Source organism: Nomascus leucogenys, chromosome 11, assembly GCF_006542625.1.
Source record: "Nomascus leucogenys isolate Asia chromosome 11, Asia_NLE_v1, whole genome shotgun sequence".
In the NCBI taxonomy this organism is placed as follows: domain Eukaryota; kingdom Metazoa; phylum Chordata; class Mammalia; order Primates; family Hylobatidae; genus Nomascus; species Nomascus leucogenys.
In genome coordinates, this window is record NC_044391.1 from 40,046,576 (window position 1) to 40,068,543 (window position 21,968).

Sequence of the window (21,968 nt, forward strand, 5' to 3'; positions counted from 1 at the left end):
TAATGGTGCCACTGCAATCCAGCCTGGGCAACAGAGTGAGACCCTGTCTCAAGAATAAAAATAAAAATAAAAAAGAGTGCAAGAATGCATCATATTCATGTCATTCATTGTTTGAGAGTGAATTCAAGGGATTCAGAAAGCTAAACAGTAGTGCATTAAAATGAAGTTGTGTGGAAGTGGTTTCTTCTTGACCAGTGTCTTTAATCTAAAAGCTTTTATGTGCTGAATGAAAGAATAAAGCTTTTGTTATTTTGATATTTTGAGAGACTATATATATATATATATATATATACACAATATATTCTACATATTGTGAATATATACATTGCATTAGTCTATTGAGAACTTGCTCTGTAAGGTTTTGAAATTTTTAGCATTTGTTTACTTCAGGTAAACTTCCCCCAAATTAACTTAATATCTCACCATTCTGTATTTGCCTTGATTATTTTTACACCATTTTTTAGGCTAAGAATGGAAGATTTCAGTTGTTCATTTACAATGTGAGGGACTTTGTAAAATAGGCTTCCGGGCAGTCCCTACCTTTTCCTGTTTGTATGTTCAAAGAAAAGTTATTAAGGGAACTAAAGATTTAATTAAAGGAAATGAGAAGACCTGAGTGAATTTAATAGTTTTGATAGGGATGCACAGATAATGGAGCTACCTAAAACTTGCCTGTTGATGATGTTAAGACCTTCACTGCATTAGTTACTTGTCCTTAGATTTCAGTGATTTACAGAAAAAGTGAGTACAAATATGAACTAAATACAAACAAGTTCCAAAAGCTCATAACATTTCAGTTTTGGTCAGTGATGACTATGAAGCCTAAAGAAATTGCACACTCTCATGTCTTTCTCTTCTCGCAAGTTGCAACAGGAACTTCTAGCCATAAAACAGCAACAAGAACTCCTAGAAAAGGAGCAGAAACTGGAGCAGCAGAGGCAAGAACAGGAAGTAGAGAGGCATCGCAGAGAACAGCAGCTTCCTCCTCTCAGAGGCAAAGATAGAGGACGAGAAAGTAAGAGGCACCAGGGTAAACGATGGACTCTCTTTCCTCATCGTTAGCTGATCATTATTCAGAACAAAGCCTGATAAAGAGTGCAGTTAGACGCGTCAAAATTATATGTGTTTAATTAAAAGCATAGATTACAGACCCAACTGTAAGGTTTTGACATTTACGTACCAGCTGACATCGAGTCTGCAGAGCGTCTCAAGAAGCAAACATAACATTATGTGGCAAAGGTGCTGATTTCTGTTGTTTTGAACCTTAAAAATAATGTAATTCTAAAGCAGTCTAATATATGCCATCTTGTTTAATAATCAGCTTGTATCCACATCTCCTGACTATGCCTTCCTTACTCCTGGCCAAGTAATAATTGCTCTCTAAGTAAAGCCTTGCCTCCATTTAGTTTTGGCATACTGAAACTTTGAGATTTAAGGCATAACACATGCAAAAGAACTATCCACAAGAGGGAGACAGATCCAAATAGTTCCCCTGTATTAGGTCAGTTCAAAATCAGGTCGTAGCAAGGTTTAAAATTTGATGACTTGAACTGGAATTGTCAGCAATATTTATTTGTTTAATGCTCAAAGGGTTTTTTTTTAAAACTAAGGTTTTCAAACTAGCAACTCAGAAAAGATTATTTTAATGTGTTTAAGGGATTTAATATGGATCTAATCCCTTAAGATAACTTATTATTAAAATACAGTGTTTTGTTCCTCTGCAGTATTTTTTAAACTTAAAAAAGTTGATTTTGGGAATTCCTTCTTTGCAAAAGTAATTAAAGAAATAGCTGAAAGTCTTTTGAAAATTTGCAGTTTAAGTAGTATTTATAAAGCATTACTGTACTATTTTCTAAAGCAAATTTGGACTGTGGTTTCTTCTTTTAATAGGAAAACTTTATATGCTGTGACCAGCGATTTTACTTCTTAATCTTTGTCAAATATTCTAGAGGCATGAGAGTACAAAACTCACCATCAACATCTGTTTCTGTGTGTGTGTGTGTGTGTGTGTGTGTGTGTGTGTGTGTGTGTATTTCAGGGGCAGTGGCAAGTACAGAAGTAAAGCAGAAGCTTCAAGAATTCCTATTGAGTAAATCAGCAACGAAAGACACTCCAACTAATGGAAAAAATCATTCCGTGAGCCGCCATCCCAAGCTCTGGTACACGTATGTTCAGTGTTTGGCTGTTTTCATTCCCGGGGTAAAGCATACAGGTTCTGTATTTAGCCGACCTGGGTACACATCCTTAGCCTGCCATTTCTCAGCTGTCTGGCTGTGGCAAGTTCTTTCAGTTCTCTAAGGATCAGTTTCCTTCTCCATAAAAAGATGAAAATAATAGTGCATGCCCTCTAGGGTTGCTGGGATGGTCCTATGAAATAACGTGGTAAGGTACATAACAGAGAGAAGTGCTAAATAAATGGTAGCATTTATCAACTTGAGGGCAAGGAAGTATATATGTTATTTGATGAATGAATAACTGACAAATGTGAGGTGGGCAAAGAAATTTGTATTTTGCATTTTTCCATTCTCAACTGGTGCATCTGGTATCTATATAGTACTTTCAAAAGATTTAGCAGATTGTGATTTTATTACACTTGACTTGGTGTAAGATGGAGGTCAGAGCTATTTTCAAAAATCTAGTAGAATTTTGTCTCAAATGAAGAAAAAAGGAAGGAAGAAAGGAAGATAAGGGAGGGTAGGGAAGGCAAGAAGAGAGGTTGCTAAATAAATAACTCTAAGTCTTCAGTGAATAGTTTACCCCTGTCCACCTCACCTCATGTCTTCCCAGACAACAAAATAATAGCTTGGCTTCTGACACACAACCTGACAACATAATACACTGTGGTATTGTGGTTTTTATGGAACTATATTTCCATAAGTCCAATACACAAATATTTCAATAAAATATAGAGGATGTGGTGATTTTAAAACTCAGGGCAAAGAACTGATAGGCAAATAATATATGGATAATAGACTAATAGATAATAGTTTTATTTCTTTCTTAAAAGTGTTTGCCAAATGACCATATAATTTTACACTTACATATTTTTCAATCCCTCACACCATTAAAGATAGGAATAGTACTTGATTATTCTATTATATTAATATTGTAAGCAGCCTGGGAGTTCTGTTTAAAGAGTTAATGTACTTATAAGGCTATTTTATAGGTATCTGCCCTTCTCTACATCCCAAAACGGGTAACAGACAGATACTATAATGTTTTATAAATACTTTTTAATGATTTTCATAATTTCTGTCTTGTATATCAGTTGACATGAAAAACAAATCTCTGAAGAACAATTTCAAATATTCAATCAATATCACAAATGATTTAAAAAGAAACACGATTTTGTTACCTAAAACTACATACATAATTTATAGCTAATTCATAATTCAAAATTAAAGTCTGTTCTAAGAAAATATAATAGCATTTTTAGATGAGAAACAGCTACATGCAAAGAATTTGTCAGTTAAAGTTCATTAGCTGTTATCTTAGGTAATATTAAGCATAGCTCTCTTACTTAGCAGTATTTACCTTGTTTTTATGGAATTGAACTTCAGTAGAGTCCAACTTCAGATAACAACAAATGATTAATTTATAGAATCTGAATTTAATACCATTTTTGCCAGTTATAGCTAGAAGAAATATCCTTAAACCAATAAAGTCTTAAAAATGTGTGATTTAAATAAATAATACTGGTAGAACAATCATTGTGATTGTGATACTATGTCCTGTTCATTGTTTTCATTACATATATAATTATAGATATTTATATCTACTAGATAGTCAATGTTCGGTCCTATAAACTATTCTCCAGAAGCACAATTGCATTTCTTAGATTGTATTCACCCAGGAAAAAGAAAACATTTTAAAAAATCGGTTTCATATTAAAGAATGTGATCCCCATTCTTTTCTACTGAAACTGCCCCGGAAGTCAGGAGATGGGAGTCCCTTGGCACAATCCTGTCTTTTCAGTAAAAAAGGCTACTCTCATGTAGTCACATGTACTATCTAGCAATTTTTTTAAATGAAGTCCTTGCATATGTTTACTTTTACCTTGATTGTTTGATACTGTTGATTAAAAAGGGTTGAGATGATGACTTTTCCCCTAGGATGGCTCTTAAGAGAACATAGGCAATAATCTCAAATTGTCAAAAGCTCAGACTCTTGGTAAATTATTTTAGTGAAGTAAACTTTTCTATGTGACTGTATGACCAAACACATGGTGGACATCCTTAGGATCCCTGCATCATTCCGTAGCATACTGCTACGGTGAACTTGGTTACGTGAGGCTATGGTTTATATACACTAAGGAGAAAGAGCATAAACATAACTGAGGCACGTGTACAGCATGTGCAGCTGATTATTGCTGACCAACATGCAGTAAAAACTACCGAGTAAATAGTGAAACTTCCTTGTCTTTTCTAGGGCTGCCCACCACACATCATTGGATCAAAGCTCTCCACCCCTTAGTGGAACATCTCCATCCTACAAGTACACATTACCAGGAGCACAAGATGCAAAGGATGATTTCCCCCTTCGAAAAACTGGTAAGTTGGTTTAACAAGAACTCTGTTTGCTCTTCTGTAACACACCTTTAAGTTTCATTTTGCCACACCTCTAGAAGAAAGTCAAAGGATTTGGGTCATAGATAATACACCTCCCCACCCCTGCCCCCAGCATAAGCAAACATGCTCATAAGCATGTGCACATGCACACACATACCCTACTTATTTCTACATCAGTTGATTCATGACATAATCAAAATATCTCTTTTTCAGTTTAAAAGTTTATCATATTTGAACTTTAGCCAAATTATTTTCTTATTAGGAATAAATAAAAATAAAAATTTGATATCTCGGAAAACCTAACTCTTCTCCATTAGATAGGGCCTCTGTAATATCTTTCACTGTCCTGTTTTTCTGCCGTACCTCAACCATTTACCACAAAAATGAGAATAATCAAGTTTAATTTTTCCAATAAATATTTTACAAACCTTAAATTTTAATTGTTTTTGTGGTGAAAGCAGGTAGGGCCAAAGCTACCTTCTGAATAAGTGACTTGCTAATATCTCATGGATTATAATAGAATTTAGAGCGAAATTATATCTGAAAATCTCATGAAGTTAGGGGAAATAGCACAATTAAGCTTTTATTTAGAATTTAGTAAACAGTTCTGTGGCTCTAAGGATTGTATTTGTTGCTCCATCTTCATCTCCTTTCTGAGCATTCTGATATGTATATATTTAATGTCTTATATGCTCTTACTGCTATAATAAATGTTTAACTAGATATACATATAAATAGCATTCGTTTACATTCTATTCTGAATCTCATGTTGTTTGCCAAATATAGTTCTTTAGAGACAGTAGTAAATTTAAAAATGTTTATCTCCACAACTGATCTGAAAAGATATTCATGTAAGATAGCTTCGTCTATTGTATTTGACTCAGATCTACTTGAAGAGGTATAGATTTATTTATTTTATATATGATATCTGTAGAGTGAAAATGATTTCAAATAATTACATTCATTTTCCCAAGCAATTTTGAGTAATTAAAATGAATATAGATTGTAAAAACACATGCCAAAGCTATTTTCTGTCATATAATTTACCTGTGGTATATTGAAGATTTAAAAATAAAATCAATTATGAATAAGAATTTATTATTCGCCATCTAGTGTATATTGTAGGCACTAGGAAAGGATGTTTAACTATTGCAAAAGCAACCTGTGGCTTTTTAATTTAAATAGTCCAAATATTTTTGCATTTTTACTAAAAGATGATAAGTATTATAAAATACCTTAATAGAAAGCTATGCAAAGGCAAGGATAATTGAGTTTTATGTATTGCATCAGAATTCCACACTATTATCTGCAAATCAGAGTGTCTTATAAATAAACTTTTCTAGGATGAAAGAAAGAAAGCAAAATGTGAGCCTCTATGTTATTTCTAAAACATGAGTATAGTTTATGAAAAGTGATCCATAAAGGACATGAGTTTTAGAATGTGGGGACTTTGATCTGCAGGCTTGACATTTATTTGTGAGTAGCATGAGTAGGAGCTATTTACTGAGATTATGTAGATACTACCCCAGGTCTTAGGGCAGTGAATGGCATTCAAGAATCCAAGGAGTTACTAAAAGGAAAGAAAAATATGGATTCCCCTTATGGCAGGAGGTTACTGATGAGTGATACAGTCACATTCACAGAGAAAGACTTCTATCCTGCTGAGCACAGAGCCTTTGAATATATCCTTACCACTGGGAGATTGAAAACTGACTGCAGAACTGATAGTGACTTTGAAAAGAAGTGGCATTTGGGAACATTAAGCACCCAGAGAGAAAATCTGATATTTTTAATACTCAAGGAGAAATACTAAAAACCCATACTTTGTTTCCCACTGTTGCCATGCGAACAGCTTAAGGTTTTTCCTCTGTGAAGAATAAATAACAAGCTGTTAATTTATTCTCAGAGATTTTTTTCAATCCACAACACAATTTAAAAAGAAATCCTTCTCAGGATATATATGTTACAAACCCTATTTAGATTTGTACAAATATGCAAGACATTTTCTGTGCCTTATTATGTGCTATATAATAATAGTGAAAAATCCCTGGTCTTTTCTAGAGGTATTTTTTTCTGTATTTGATCAGTATTTCATGTTTCTTCCTTTTATGTTGAAAATCTGATATTTATGAAGTGTCTGGCTGTTGATCTGTAAAACTAAACATTTTCAAGCATTGTAGCAATAAAGTTCTTGAACAGCCATTAATACTTTAATATCTTTATAGGGATTTCAAAATATTCCTTAATTCAATTCCAATTGTCTGTTTAAGAAAAGTGAGATGTAATTAAATACAGATGCTTTCTATACTCTAAAATACTTAGAGATGCCCTTCATTAATTACATAATAGGCGGAACACTCAGCTTTTATAAATATAATCCGTTTGGTGTATTTCCAATTCCATTGTGAGAAAATTTAGACATATATTTGCAGTAAAAGAATAACACTGAAATGTTGTCAAATAATAATTTTTACTTCAATGTTTATTGTATTTCAGTGACTCAAAAGTCTTTACAAACAAAGCGAACAATAAAATTTTACCATAATAAAACATATGTGATGACTGGGGAAACTCTTTAAGATAGCTTGTGTAAAGCTACATCATACTAAATGAAACCTGGAATAGTGCCATTGATCATAGAGTGTAAACACCAGCCCAGCTATTGTAGAGTGATGCTTTGTTATTAGAGCCAGATTCTAAACCTCTCTTGTCTGCTTGGATTTCATTGAACTCAATCTTAGAGTTAAAAGAATTTGTTAAATGAGTGTATTCTATCGTTTGATCTATGTATGATGCTATTTTAGTTTCTTTTAAATCTACATCAGCAATATGTATTAGCAAGCAAGATTTACGAGAGTAAAACTGGAATCAGAGTTAGAAAAGTCCTAATGATCTTATATTGATTGAGGTAGCCCTAGGATGTCCCTTAAGCAGTGAGCACAATTTGAAACCTCTCTTGACCTTTTAGGACCTTCCCCAGACAGTGATAACCCGGGAACAGTTAACTACAGAAACCTCATTTGCCTGCAGAAATCTGACCTTTGTCACGCAAAGTGGACCTTTACTTCCTTCCCCTTAGGAGAATCATAGTTGCTCCTAGAATTTGGGCATTTTAGAAACATGGAATTATATTAAGAGTTGGCTCTAATCGTGCCCATTCCAATTCACTTTTCTTTAAAATGTTAAGAATGGAGTGACTTCTCCTCCTTTCACAACAACATCAAAGGCTTTACATAACTTGTTTTGAAGTGGAAAATAACATAATTGTTTTTAATTTTTATATGCTTTGCCCACACTTAAAGTAGTACTTCCTTCTAGAATTATACATTGTAATTCATTTTGTTCTGTAACACAAGGATATGTTGATAGGAAAATTTGGAATATTTTACTAAACTTATACTTTGAAAATAGTATCATTGCTGTAGTAGATGACTTTATTGTTTTTATATAGTACACTGCTGAACTGATAATAAACTATCAAGTAGGGAAAGGAAGTTTTAGAAATAGTACATATTTGCTGGCACTTTGGAAATGGTACATATTTCTCACAGAGATTCTACATATGTGGTGATTTTGAACTGACCTTCAAAACCATTTGATTGGATTCTGTTCTAGTGAGTGTGTGCATATGTTTCATAAAATATTGTGATAAAAATTTCTGGAAGTTTTACATTGCATTATATTATTGAGGTTTTACCCAATGAACTTTGCCTTTCTTTGAATATTACAATCTTTCCATTTAATACTTCTGAACAAAGTGAGTTGGCTGGCTAGATTAACCTCTTAAAGTGCACAAGCCATATAAAGCTTGGCTTGGGCTAATAAGAGACTTTTCCAGCCCCACTGAAATATTTATTTTAATGGTCAGCAACACTAGAATAAGACTCAAAGATGGAAAGAGTCCAAACATAAGTGAAGGTTTTGGAAGGCCAGTATCATTTTCCACACTGAGTAAATTGGAAAGAAGGCAGAGATGAGATATGTAGCTTTATAAATTGCCTTTTGGTATAGCAGTCAGCAGTTATGTTCTAGTACCTTGATGACCTATTCAAGTCATTATAATAAAAATTAACACAATAATTACTTTTAATGCTTTAGAATATCTCTTCCTCTCTCTCTCCCTCTTTCTGTGTCTTTCAGAATACACTTGTGCATGTGTGCATTGCATACATGAACATTATACACATTTCTGCAAAGATATCATTAAAGATAGCTTAGGCTTATGATATTTGCTCAAAATCTTATTCAAGATTGATGAACACTGGAGCCTTTTTATATATCTTAGTACTCTATCTTGGTTACATTGTTTTGACTAAACTTGTCAAAGTTTATTTTTATTGAAATATACTTCTTTTAATGAATCTTATACTAGTTTTCTCAGAATTGAGAAGTAATATGGCCATTGTAATTCAGGCTTTGAATCCACACATACCACTTGGAAATTTGGGTCCTCAATCTTGAGCAATTAATTTAACCTCTCTAGGCCATGATTCCCTCATCTGTCAAATGAGGTTAATAATTGCACTTGATTTGCACAGTTATTTTTAGAATTCAATTAAGTAATGCATGTAAAGCACTTAGGATCATACCTAGGATTTAAGGAGTGCTTACTCTTGACTGTGTATTTGTATAAGGAAATTTTATTTATTTCTATTATGCCAAAACTAAATCTCTTTTTGTTGTAGAAAGTCTTTTTAATGTCTTACATTCTTCTACCTTTATTAATAAAACAACCAAACTAAGAGAAAGGTGATCAATATTTTCTTTTTAAGCTACAGGCAACTCACAAGGCTATTGTCAAAATGAGGGTAAAGTTATTTGTTAATTTTGCATATTCTCTGGCATTTCAGAGCTCACTATGGTATCCAAAAGAAGGAGCAGGCTGCATGCCTATAGTCCTAGCGACTCAGGAGGCTGAGGAGGGAGGATTGCTTGGCCCAGGAATTTGAGTCCAACCTGGGTAACATAGAGAGACCCTGTCTCTTAAAAAAGAAAATAAAAAAGGGAGCAGCAGGCTTGTTTTGTTGTTCATCGTAGGAGGAAGTCTGATTGATGTTCTGTGCTCACTAGGGCCAGAGTTTTAATTTCTGCTATTAACTTCATTTTTAAAGTCGCAGACTTTCATTTTAAGTAAAGTTTTATATTTACAGAAAAATCGAACAGATATTGTTGAGTTCCCATATTGTTGCCTCCTCCTAACCCCTAGGTTTCTGCTTTTTAAATATCTTGCATCAATGTGGTACATTGTTCCAATTAAGGAACAACTATTGATACATTATTGTTAATGCAGTCCATAGTTTATATTAAGATTTACTCTGTGTTGTAAGATTCTATGAGATTTAACAAATGCATCATATCATGTCATATATCCACCATTACAGAATAATATAGAATAGTTTTACCACACTAAAAATCTCCTGTGCCCCACCTATTCATCCTTCCCCCACCCAACTTTTGGTAACCACTAATTTTTTTATTGTCTCTATAGTTTTGCCTTCTGCAGAATGTCATAGAGCTACAATATGTGGCCTTTTCAAACTGGCTTCTTTTATTTGGCAGTATGCATTTAAGATTCTTCCATTTATTTTGGTAGCTTGAAGCTTTTTTGGTTACTGAATAATATTCCATTGTGTGGCTGAACCACTGTTTATCCATTTACCTTTTGAAGGACATTTTTGTTGCTTCCAAATTTTGGTGATTATGAATAAGCTGCTATAAACATTCATATGCATTCTGTGTGTGGACATGTTTTCAACTCAATTGGATAAATACCTAGGAGTACATTAACTGGATCATATGGTAAGACTTGTTTGTTAAAAAAAGAACAACAAACAACAAAAAACTGTCAAACTATCTTCCAAAGTGGCTGTACCATTTTGCATGCCCACTAGCAATATAACAGAGTTCCTGTTGCTCCACATACTTGTTAGCACTTTGTATTTTAAGTTTTTTTTTTTTAATTTTAGCCATTCTAATAGGTATGTAGTAGTTTCTCATTGTGGTTTTAATTTATAATTCCCTAATGACAAGTGGTGCCGAGCATCTTTTCATATGTCATTTGCCATCTCTGTGTCATCTTTGGTGGTGTCTTTTTAGATATTTTACAGTTTTTAAATTGGGTTGTTTTCTTATTGTTGAAATTTAATAATTATTTGTGTATTTTGGGTACAAATTCTTTATTTGCTGTTTGTCTTACAAATATTTTTCCTCAATCAGTGGTTTATCTTTTAATTCTTGTATCATTATCTTTCATAGAACAGAAGATTCTAATTTTATTAAACATCAATATTTCCTTTCATGGATCATGCTTTTAGTTTTATATCCAAAAATTTGTTGCCAAACCCAGGGTTAACTAGATTTTCTCCTATGTTTTCTTCTAGAAGTTTTACAATATTTCATTTAGATCTATAATTCATTTTCAGTTACTTTCAATGAAAAGATAAGGTCCTTGTGTAGATTCATTGTTTTGCATATCGATGTCCAATTTTGCTGGCAACATTTGTTGAAGAGACTGTCATCCTTTCTCCAAAGAATTGCCTTAGCTCCTTTGTCAAAGATCAGTTGACTATATTTGTGTGGGTTTATTTCTGGACTCTCTATTCTATTTCACTCGTCTACTTGTCTATTCTTTTGCCAATACCACACTGTCTTGATTACTGTAACTTCATAGTAATTCTTAAAGTTGGGTACTGTCAGTCCTCCCAACTCTTCTTCCATATTGTGTTGGCTATCCTGAGTCTTTTGCCTCTGGGTATAAACTTTAGAATCTGTTTGTTAATAACCACCAAATAACTTTCTGGAATTTTGTTTCGTTTTGTTTTGAGACAGGGTCTCACTCTGTCTCCCAGGCTGCAGCGCAGTGGTGCAATCTCCTGGGCTCAAGTGATCTTCCCGCCTCAGCCTCCTGAGTAGCTTGGGAGCATAGACGCACACCAACATGCCTGGCTAATTTTTGTATTTTTCGTAGAGATGAGGTTTTGCTATGTTGACCACGTTACTTACTGGGACTTTAACTGGGATTATGCTAAATCTAAAGATCAAGTTGAGAAGAAGAGCCATCTGAACAATACTGAGTTTTTCTATCCATGACTACGAATAATTCTTTTATTTAGATTTTCTTTGATTTCTTTCATGAAAGTTTTCTAGTTTTTCTCATTTACATCCTCTACATAATTTGTTTGATTTATACTTTCCTAATTTTTTTGGTATTGATGTGAATGTTACTGTGTTTTAAACTTCAAATTCAAATGGTTCATTGCTGGCATATAGGAAAGCAGCTGACTTTTGTATATTAACTTTCTATCTTGCAAATTGGTATAACAGCTTATTCATTGCCAGAGTTGTTTGTTGTTATTGATTCTTTGGGATTTTCTACATAGACGATGTGATTTGTGTACAAAAACGTTACTTTATTTCTTCATTCCCAATCTGTATGCCTTTTTTTTTTTTTCTTTTTCATGTCTTATTGCACTAGCTAGGACATTCAGAATGATGTTGAGATGTCGAGTAGGAGAGGTAAAAGGGGACATCCTTACCTTCTTCCCAATGTCAGAGGAAAGCATTTTGTTTCTCACCATCAACTGTGATATTAGCTGTAGATTTTGTGTTTGTGTTGTCAAATTCAAGAGTTCCCTCTATTCCTAATTTTCTGAGAGTTCTCACAAATTAATGTTGGATTTTGTCAAGTCCCTTTTCTGTATCAACTGATATAATCATATGATTTTTTAAAAAGCCATTTGATGTGATGGTTTACATTAGCCAATTTTCAAATAGTGAACCAGCCTCATATACCAGGAAAACCTACTTGCTTGTGTTATACAACACTTTTTGTACATCATTGGATTTGATTTGCTAGTATTTTGTGGAAGATTTTTATATCTATATTCAGGAGAGATAATTGATCAATGGCTTTCTATTCCTATAATGTCTGTATCTGATTTTGGCAGTATGGTAATGCTGTCCTCATAGAAAGAGTTAGGAAGTAGTCCTCCTATTTTCTGGAAGAGATTAGAGTATTGATACCATTTACACTTTAAGTATTTAGTAAAATTTACTAGTGAAACCATTTGGACCTGGCGCTTTCTTTTATGGAAGGTTATTAATTATTAATCCATTTTCTTTCATTAGATATAGGCCTATTTAGATTATGTTTTTCTCCACCTGTGAATTTTAGTAATTTGTGTTTTTCAAATAATTCATTTGAGTTTTCAAACTTGTCAGTATAGAGTTATTCATAGTATTGCTTTATTATCCTTTTAACTTCCACAGCATCAATAGTTATGGTATGACCCCTCTTTCATTTCTGATATTAGTTATTGGTTTCTTCTCTCTTACTTTTTTTTTCCTGACAACCTGACTGTAGTTTCATCAGTTGATCTTTCAAAGGACCAGTTTTTTGTTTTGTTGAGTTTTCTCTATTGATTTCCTGGTTATAATTGTTTTGATTTTCCCATTAATTTTTACTCTTTTTTTCTGCCTACTTTAAGCTTAGATTGTTATTTTTCCTCTATTTTTTGTTAAAGTGGAAGATCAGATTATTCAATTTTTATCTTTTCTTCTAATATATACACAATGCTATAAATTTGCCTCTAGGCACTGCTTTTACAGCGTCCCACAGATTTTGATAAGTTGTATTTTCATTTTCATTTAGTTGAAAATATTTTGAAATTTATCTGGAGAGTTTTTCTTTAAGTCATGTTTTATTTAGAGTTATATTATTTAATTTCTAATTACTTGAGTATTTGCTAGCTGTCTTTCTGTTATTTATTTTAATCTTTCTGTTATTGATTTCTATTGTGGGCTGAGAAAATACTGTGTACACATTCTGTTCCTTTAGATTTGTTGAGGTACATCTTATGCCTCAGAATGTATTCTGTTTTGGTCAGAAGTACTAAAGTCTCCAACTGTAATAGGTTTGTCTATTTGTCCTTCCAGTTCTAACAGGTTTTGCCTCATGTATTTTGATGTGACATTATTAGAAGCATACGTATTAAGGATTGTTATATCTTCTTGGAGAACTGTGACTATTTTATCAATATATAACAAACACCACTTTTATCTTCTATAATCTTCTTGGCTTTGAAATCTCCTCTGTCTGAAATTAATATAGCTTTTCCAACATCCTTCTGTTTAGTGTGAACATGTTATATCTTTCTCCATTGCTTTACTTTTGATCTGTGTCTTATATTTAAAGTGGGTTTCTTTTAGGTAATATGTAGTTAGGTCTTGTTTTTTACATTTACTGACAGCCTCTCTTCCTCTATTGAGACAATTCACATTTAAAATGTTCATTAATATAATTAGATTAATATCTACAATATTTGTAACTGTTTTCTTCATTATATTTACTTGTTTTTTTAAAATATTCACTTCTCTTTCTGACTCCTGTGGTGTTCAGAACTTTATATAATTCAATGCTGTCTACTCTCTTAACATATCAATTGTACCTCTTTTAAAAATATGTTTCAGTGGTTTCTCTAGAGTTTGATGAATACATTTATAGTGAATCCATGTCCACTTTCAAATAACAGTATACCACTTTACAGGTAATACAGGTACCTTATAAAAGTGTATTTCTAATCTCTCCCTTTTATTCTTTATATTGCTCATTTATTTCTGTTTTCCAAAAGCTACAATTATCCAGTATTTTGTTCCTATTATTATTGTGCACAGTTAACTATTAGATCAATTGATCATAAAAATAAAAGATTTTCTTCTACCTTCATATGCTCCTTCCTTTATATAGGTCTGAGTTTCTGACCTATATCCATTTGCTTCTCACTGAAAAACTTTTGACATTTCTTGTATGGCAGGCCTACAGGCAATAAATGTCCTTAGTTTTTATTTGTCCAAGAAAGTGCTTTATTTCTCCTTCTTGTTTGGGATAATTTGTGTTCTTTTTTAAATTTTTTGGGCAACATTTTGTACTATACTTTCTTTTTTATTCTACAGCTTATGACAGAACATCTGATCCAAATCTTATCCTTGTTGCTCTATAGATAAAGTTTTTCTTTTTTTCTATGGTTTCTTTGAAGATCTCTTTATCTTTTATCTTCTGCAATTTGAGCATGATATGCCTCAATGTTGAGTTTTTGGTATTTATATTGTTTCATATTCTCTGAGATTCCTTTATCTATGGATTGGTGTCTGTCATTAATTTGGATAATTCCCAGCCATTATTATGTCAAATATTTATTCTTTCTCTCTTTCTTGTTATTTTGCTATTCCCATTAGGAATATGTTATACCTTTTGCAATTTTCTTAGAGTTTTGGGGAATTCTGTTACATTTTAAAAAATTGTTTTTTGCCTTTCTTTTTAGGAAGTTTCTATTGACATATCTTCAAAGTTATTGATTCCTTCCTTAGCTTTGTCCGGTCTACTGATGAGCTCATTAGGACCTTTTTTTTTTTTTTTCTTGAGACGGAGTCTTACTCTGTCGCCCAGGCTGGAGTGCAGTGGCATGATCTTGGCTCACTGCAAGTTCCGTCTCCCAGGTTCATGCCATTCTCTTGCCTCAGCCTCCCAAGTAGCTGGGACCACCACCACGCCCAGCTAATTTTTTTTTTTTTAATTTTTAGTAGAGATGGGGTTTCACTGTGTTAGCCAGGATGGTCTCTATCTCCTAACCTTGTGATCTGCCTGTCTCAGCCTCCCAAAGTGCTGGGATTACAGGCATGAGCCACTGCGCCCGGATAAGACCTTTTTTTAATTTCTACTGCTGTGCTTTTGGTCTCCAGCATTCCCTTTTCAATCTTTCCTAGAGTTTCCATCTCTCTGTTTATATTATCCATCTGTTGTTGCATGTTGCCAACTTTCCATCAGAACCCTTAACATACTACTTTTAGTTCCTTTAAGTTCCCTTTCTGTTAATTCCAAAATTTGTGTCATAACTGAGTCTGGTCTGATGTTTGCTTTGTCTCTTCAGATTGTTTTTCTTGCCTTTTAGGATGCTTTGTAATTTTTTGTTAAAAGCTTGACGTGATATATTGGACAATAGAAATTGAGTAATTATACTTTTGGTGTGAGGTGTTATATTAATCTGGCTGGGGCTGGGCTTTGTTTAATATCTGTTGTAGTGGTAAATGTCAGAGTCTTCAGTTTCCTCTAGTTTCCTTTGATTTTTTTCCTTCTCCTATTGCTTTGGGGTTTCCCTAAGAGCTCCTTCTTAAATAGAATTTGTGTCCTGTAGCTCCCTCAGTTTTAATTCACTGTTATAATACAGAACCTGGTTGATGTGGTGATAAGGCATTGGACAGGAGAAATGTTCTATAACCTTATTACTAAATTTCATTTTTTTAAGTGGGCCTGAGTTTGTATGCTGTGATCCCTTGAACTACTTCTTAGCCTGTTTCCTCCCCTTAAGTAAGATAGGAAAGCTAGAGGAAGCTGAGATTTACAAGTTGCCTTCTCCCTTGGGTCAGATAAGGCTCTGTAAAATATTTTCTCTTGGAGAATAGGCTGTTGTTATGAAGAATCCTTTGTGTGTATTTCAAAATTGTTACCTTTTCATTAGACAAGTATTACAAAATGGTTACTTTTCTTCCCTTTCCCACCCCTACTCCCTACCTTCACTTAAACAGAAAGGGATTTTTTTCTTATATATTCACTGAGAGAAACTGGTTGGGTTCCTGGAAGTAAAACCCATGAAAATGTAGGATTCTTCTGAGACTGGGCCCCTGGAGTTTTGTTTGTTTGTTTGTTTTTTGAGACAGAGTCTTGCTCTGTCGCCCAGGCTGGAGTGCAATGGCATGATCTCGGCTCACTGCAAGCTCCACCTCCCAGGTTCATGCTATTCTCCTGCCTCAGCCTCCCGAGTAGCTGGGACTACAGGTGCCCACCGCCATGCCCAGCTAATTTTTGTATTTTTAGTAGAAATGGGATTTCACTGTGTTAGCCAGGATGGTTTCCATTTCCTGACCTTGTGATCTGCCCACCTCGGCCTCCCAAAGTGCTGGGATTACAGGCGTGAGCCACCATGCCCGGCTGCCCCTGGAGTTTTTAACTCTCAAGCTGGTTCACATTCAGTCTCCAGCAATTCATGCCTCCAACACCTCATTAACATTACCATTTAAATATTTCTTCGTTACTGACTCCAGTGGCTTCTGCTCACTGTAAGCTGAACTCAGCTGTGATTTTCTGTATTTTCCTGTTTCTCCAGATTTTAGCATGGCAGTTTGCCCTGCAACCTTAATTCTCTGATAGATCTAAGAAAATAATTTTAATTTTTACTTTGTTCAGCTTTTTACTTGTGGTGAGGTTGGGAGTGAAAATTTCCCAGTTTTTCACATGTGGAAATGAAACCAGAAGACTACCACTTACTTTTAAATTTGTAAAACATTAAAAATACTTTTTAAAACTCAACTTTTTCATTTTTTGAGGTGACAGATTCATATTTGAGCAATATTATTCTTACAAATTAATGATTATGTATATTTTAAAGATGAACATCAGTGCCCAGCATGCTCATGATTAACAAGTTCATATGCTAAAAACTGAGAGAGAGAAAATAGGTTGAAATTATTTTATTTTAAGTCACATTTTGTAAGCAAGACTTGGGAATTATAAGGACTTTTTGTCAATTTTTGTCTTACTGTTTTCATAACATTAAACCATTTAGTAAGGTATGAAAATCAAACCAATTTTTGACCCTTATCAAATTAGAAAATTTTAGCTTCTTTTCAAAATAAGATTCACTTTCAAAATAATATTTTTACTAGATAATAATTTCCTTTTAAGCAGTCTTTTTGATAGATGTAATCATTTAGATTATGAAAACTTAGCAATTTCAAAAGAACATATTTAGTTGATTTTAAGATGCTCATTTTTTAAACTAACATATCTGAAATCTGAATTGCTCTAATGGATATTTATAGTTTAGTAGTGCTTTCTGGTGGCAGGGAGTTAGTGGTATACAAGGTACTTGTAAATGTTGTAATTGATTAATTACCATAGTATTTACCCAACAATTAAATGGTCCAGAATACTAAGATTCCTCATGATAAAGAAATAATACAAATTCATAATTTATACTTTTTTTACTTTAAAATAACAAACATAGTAGAAATTAATAACCCTAAAAATTTTTGATGAAATTTTTGATGAAAAAGTTAAGTGTGTTAGTTTCAAATCAATGAACAAAATAATTTAAATTTCACAGTTCAATAAGTGAGAAGCTGGTTTCATTGATTGCATATGGAATTTGTATGACAAGTAGTTGGAGCTAAGAGCGAGTATCAAATGATAGTTGTGTGATAATGAATCAGCCTTGTAAGAACTTCGAAAATCTAACTCAAATATTTTGCTGGCAGAAAAGCTAATGTAGCCTAGAAAGACAAAGCATGGAAAATAATTTCCTGGCTTGGCATTAGATGAACAAGGCTGAGAATTCTAGCTTGACACTTTTGATGAGAGCTGTGTGACCTGCACATAGTGCAGGATTTCTCTGAGCCTCAGTTTCTTCAAATGCCAAATATGGAAAATATTTGCCTCCCAGTGTTATTGTAAGCAAAAATAGACTGCCCAGCACAGTGCGTGACATAAGTCTTAGTACATATTGCCAGTATGAATTATTAAGAATAATAGTATGGCATTAGTGGTAGGAAATATTAGTAGTATCCATATAATGTAATTATTGAAGAACTAGAATGGCAAAAGGAGACTTAAGTTTTAGTCTTAATCCTGTCACTAATACATGACTATGAGCATAGTGCTTCATGATTTTAGATTTCAGTTTTTTCAGTTAAGTGCAAATGGACCAAATGATTCCTAAGACTGTATATGAAACTAAGAAGGAAATATATAATTGCATTTCATAAAGAGGTGTGATAAAAATATATTAGTGATTTGAAGAATGTATAAGAAATAAATGACTATGCTATTGCACAGTGGTATCTCAAATTAATCATAACTGGTAACTGTAGAAAAGTCTAAGGACATGTTTTTCACTCCTCATAAAATGCTCATTTAGAACAGGCAGGACATTTTAGATAAGATTGGAATGAGAAATTGGCAAAAAATAATAATTAAGACTTTAAAAGCATTTAGCCATCTGTTGTATAATCCTGAGATTTATTGAAAAATGATTCCTCAGCACTTTGGGAGGCTGAGGTGGGCAGATCACGAGGTCAGGAGATCGAGACCATCCTGGCTAACACGGTGAAACCCGGTCTCTACTAAAAATACAAAAAAATTTAGCCGGGCATGGTGGCGGGCGCCTGTAATCCCAGCTACTCGGGAGGCTGAGGCAGGAGAATGGTGTAAACCCAGGAGGCGGAGCTTGCAGTGAGCCGAGATCGCGCCACTGCACTCCAGCCTTGGGGACAGAGAAAGACTCCGTCTCAAAAAAAAAGAAAAATGATTCCTAATTTATAATATTCACAACTATAGAACTGAGACACTGAGGAAATATTACATGCAAATATATGCATTTATATGTCCTTAGACTTACCTAATGAAGTAAATTAAGAGACACAAAATAAATGATGAAATATTTGGGATTTTATTTTCCTTAAATTTTCAGCCTCTAACTCAGTTACTTTAAAATGGAAGTGTTCTTTATGGCAAAGAAATTGGAGAGAGGAGTGGGAGGGGAGGGGGACTGGCTTAAGAACCATCTTATTATTAAAAGCAGCACAGAATAACAGTTTGTCATGACACGTAAGATTTTTTATCAAGTGACTTTATTTTGCCTTATGTCTATCAGTCTCCTCTTTTATAGACTTATTTGCTTTTTAGCCTCTTATTTTCATTTTTATTTTAATATTCATAATGATTCCTCCATTATTTTCCATTTATTGACATACAAGATAAATTCAAAAGTTATTTTTCATAGAACCTTCATTCTAACACTTCCCTTATCTGTATTCTCATATCATTGTAATTTTTGCTATAAAAGCTGGTAATTTTGTCAATTATGAGATATTAAATTTTATAATGTTGTTTTTATCCTGTTCATCCCAATTAGATGATAAAAATATCTATGAAGATAATCCTTGTAACATCTTCCTTCTTTATTTGACAAACCTCTTTATGCTGGGCCTAGACATAAATATTAAATAAACCAGTAAAAAAGGATTTCTGACATTAAGGAGCTCACAGTCTTTATAGTGAGGCATATGTAATAGTTTCCTAATAGGTTGATTGATACTTTAATTCAGCAGTTGAACAGTTGAACCACCTTACTTCTTGAGGAACTACTATTTCATATTTTCAGATTATAGGCATTCTTGAGTGAAAGCAAAGATCCAAGCCACCCGAGGAATATAGCTGGGAAAAGACATAAGATGTTATTTTTTTTTTTTTAGTTGTAAGCCTTCAGTATCTTTATTTCAAAATGCATATTTTAATGTCATTACATATATTTTAAAGTAGGTAACACAGAGGTAATGAAGAGAAATTCTTGGAGAGAATGTATTAGCCTATTGTAGCTGTACATATGTGGTTCTTTGAAAATAGTATGGACCAGCACTGCCAAATATAATTTGATGGAAGAGTTCTATATTGGCATTGTTCAATTCAGTAGCCAGTAGCTGCATGTTGCCACTTGAAATTGAACACTTGAAATGTGGCTAGTATAACTTAGGAGCTAAATTTTTGTTAACTAATTTATTAGTTAGCTCATAACTAATTTTGTTAACTAATTCATTTGAATCTAAGTTTAAAAAGCCACCTGTGTCTAGTGATTTTCATGTAGGACAGCACAAGTATACACCAAGCACACACATGTATGGCATAAGCATCATGGTGAAACCCTTTCAGTGTCCAAGACAGAGTTCACTAATCAGTCACAGCAAACTCTTCCCTCTGAGTTTGAACACAAGCCTTAGTAAAAGCATTCTAAGTCACATCACCTAAAGAAAATACAATGTCTAAACAGAATTATATTTTCAGAACTCGTTAATTTTTTATATATATTTTTTATTTTACTTTAAATTGTAGGATACATGTGCACAACGTGCAGGTTTGTTACATATGCATACATGTGCCATGTTGGTGTGCTGCACCCATTAACTTGTCATTTACATTAAGTATTTCTCCTAATGCTATCCCTCCCCCTTCCCCCCTCCCCCAACTCCGTGACAGGCCCCAGTGTGTGATGTTCCCCTTCCTGTGTCCAAGTGTTCTCATTGTTCCATTCCCACCTACTAGTGAGAACATGCAGTGTTTGGTTCTTTGTCCTTGCGATAGTTTGCTGAGAATGATGGTTTCCAGCTTCATCCATGTGCCTAAAAGGACATGAACTCATCATTTTTTATGGCTGCTGGAAGACAGTGTGGCGATTCCTCAAGGATCTAGAACTAGAAATACCATTTGACCCAGCCATCCTATTACTGGGTATATACCCAAAGGATTATAAATCATGCCGCTATAAAGACACACGCACACGTATGTTTATTGCGGCACTATTCACAATAGCAAAGACTTGGAACCAACCCAAATGTCCATCAATGATAGACTGGATTAAGAACTCGTTAATTTTTAAGAAGCAAGAACCAAATACAAATTAGATTAGTTTAAAAAGCGGGAGGTGTTTGGAGGGGGTCATTTAAATGAATTTTCCTAGTGTCCAGCTGCTTAGATGATGTTATTAATTCAGTGTATTTAAACTTTGTTATTAGAAGTATGAGTTCCAGTCTTGCCTCTTCTGGGTTTTATGTGCAGTAATGCTCTCCCTCCAAATTTTGACTATAACCCAGAGCAAGCCTAGGCTCGCCTCTTCACAGTTTAACAATGATAGCAACAACAAGCACTCTTTCCCCGGTCATTCTGATAAATTCCCAGGACCATCTCATTCGGACAGCTTATCTCACTTGCCCCCTCTAGAAGTTTAGATGGAATTTGCAGTTTACCTCTCAAGTAACTTGGACTAAGAGCAAAATCCTAACCAGCATTCATCCATCTAATGGACAGCTTTGATGTATAAACTTTTCTGTTTAGAGTTTTGTGTGGATATTCACAAATGCGCTTGGCCTTTCCTCAGTGGACTTTTCAAGTCTAAATTGTCTTTCTTCACAAGCCATCGTAAGCACTTCAACTCAAAGGAAACTTTTCCCAATCCTCTATGTTTTCTGCCCCAAAACAGTGATGTTGAAATCTTAAAATTCCGTTCCTTTAATTTGCCTTTGCTGCTATGCTATTCCCATGTACACATTGCGCCTCCATAATAATCAAGTTTACTCAGAAGCAGGATTTGTCTTTTATTTTGGGGGCCTCAACAGTACAGATAATATATTCTTTCCTATTAAATTCTTTCCTGTTTATTTAAAAACTGCTGCTAACAACACAATAGAGTCATGAAATCCTTCATTTTTTGAAACAATATAATAGGTGATCATAAAAGATTTATGAGATGAATGCTGTATTTTCCAGAGAAATGCATTGAGACCTTTGTAATATAAATC

General features: G+C 33.8%; 1 protein-coding gene across 17 annotated transcripts in view; it reads left to right on the top strand.

Annotated features, from left to right (window-relative positions):
- Positions 1-21,968, top strand: part of HDAC9 (histone deacetylase 9) — a 906,822-nt gene that overhangs the window by 505,010 nt on the left and 379,844 nt on the right. For 5 of the 17 annotated variants that reach the window (XM_030822201.1, XM_030822190.1, XM_030822197.1 and 2 more), the window contains 3 exons: positions 865-1,015; positions 2,039-2,165; positions 4,429-4,550. In XM_030822201.1, coding sequence (XP_030678061.1) covers positions 865-1,015; positions 2,039-2,165; positions 4,429-4,550 — 400 coding nt within the window. The remainder of the gene's footprint in view (positions 1-864; positions 1,016-2,038; positions 2,166-4,428; positions 4,551-21,968) is intronic. The other 12 variants (XM_030822195.1, XM_030822191.1, XM_030822187.1 and 9 more) reach the window with 3 other exon arrangements.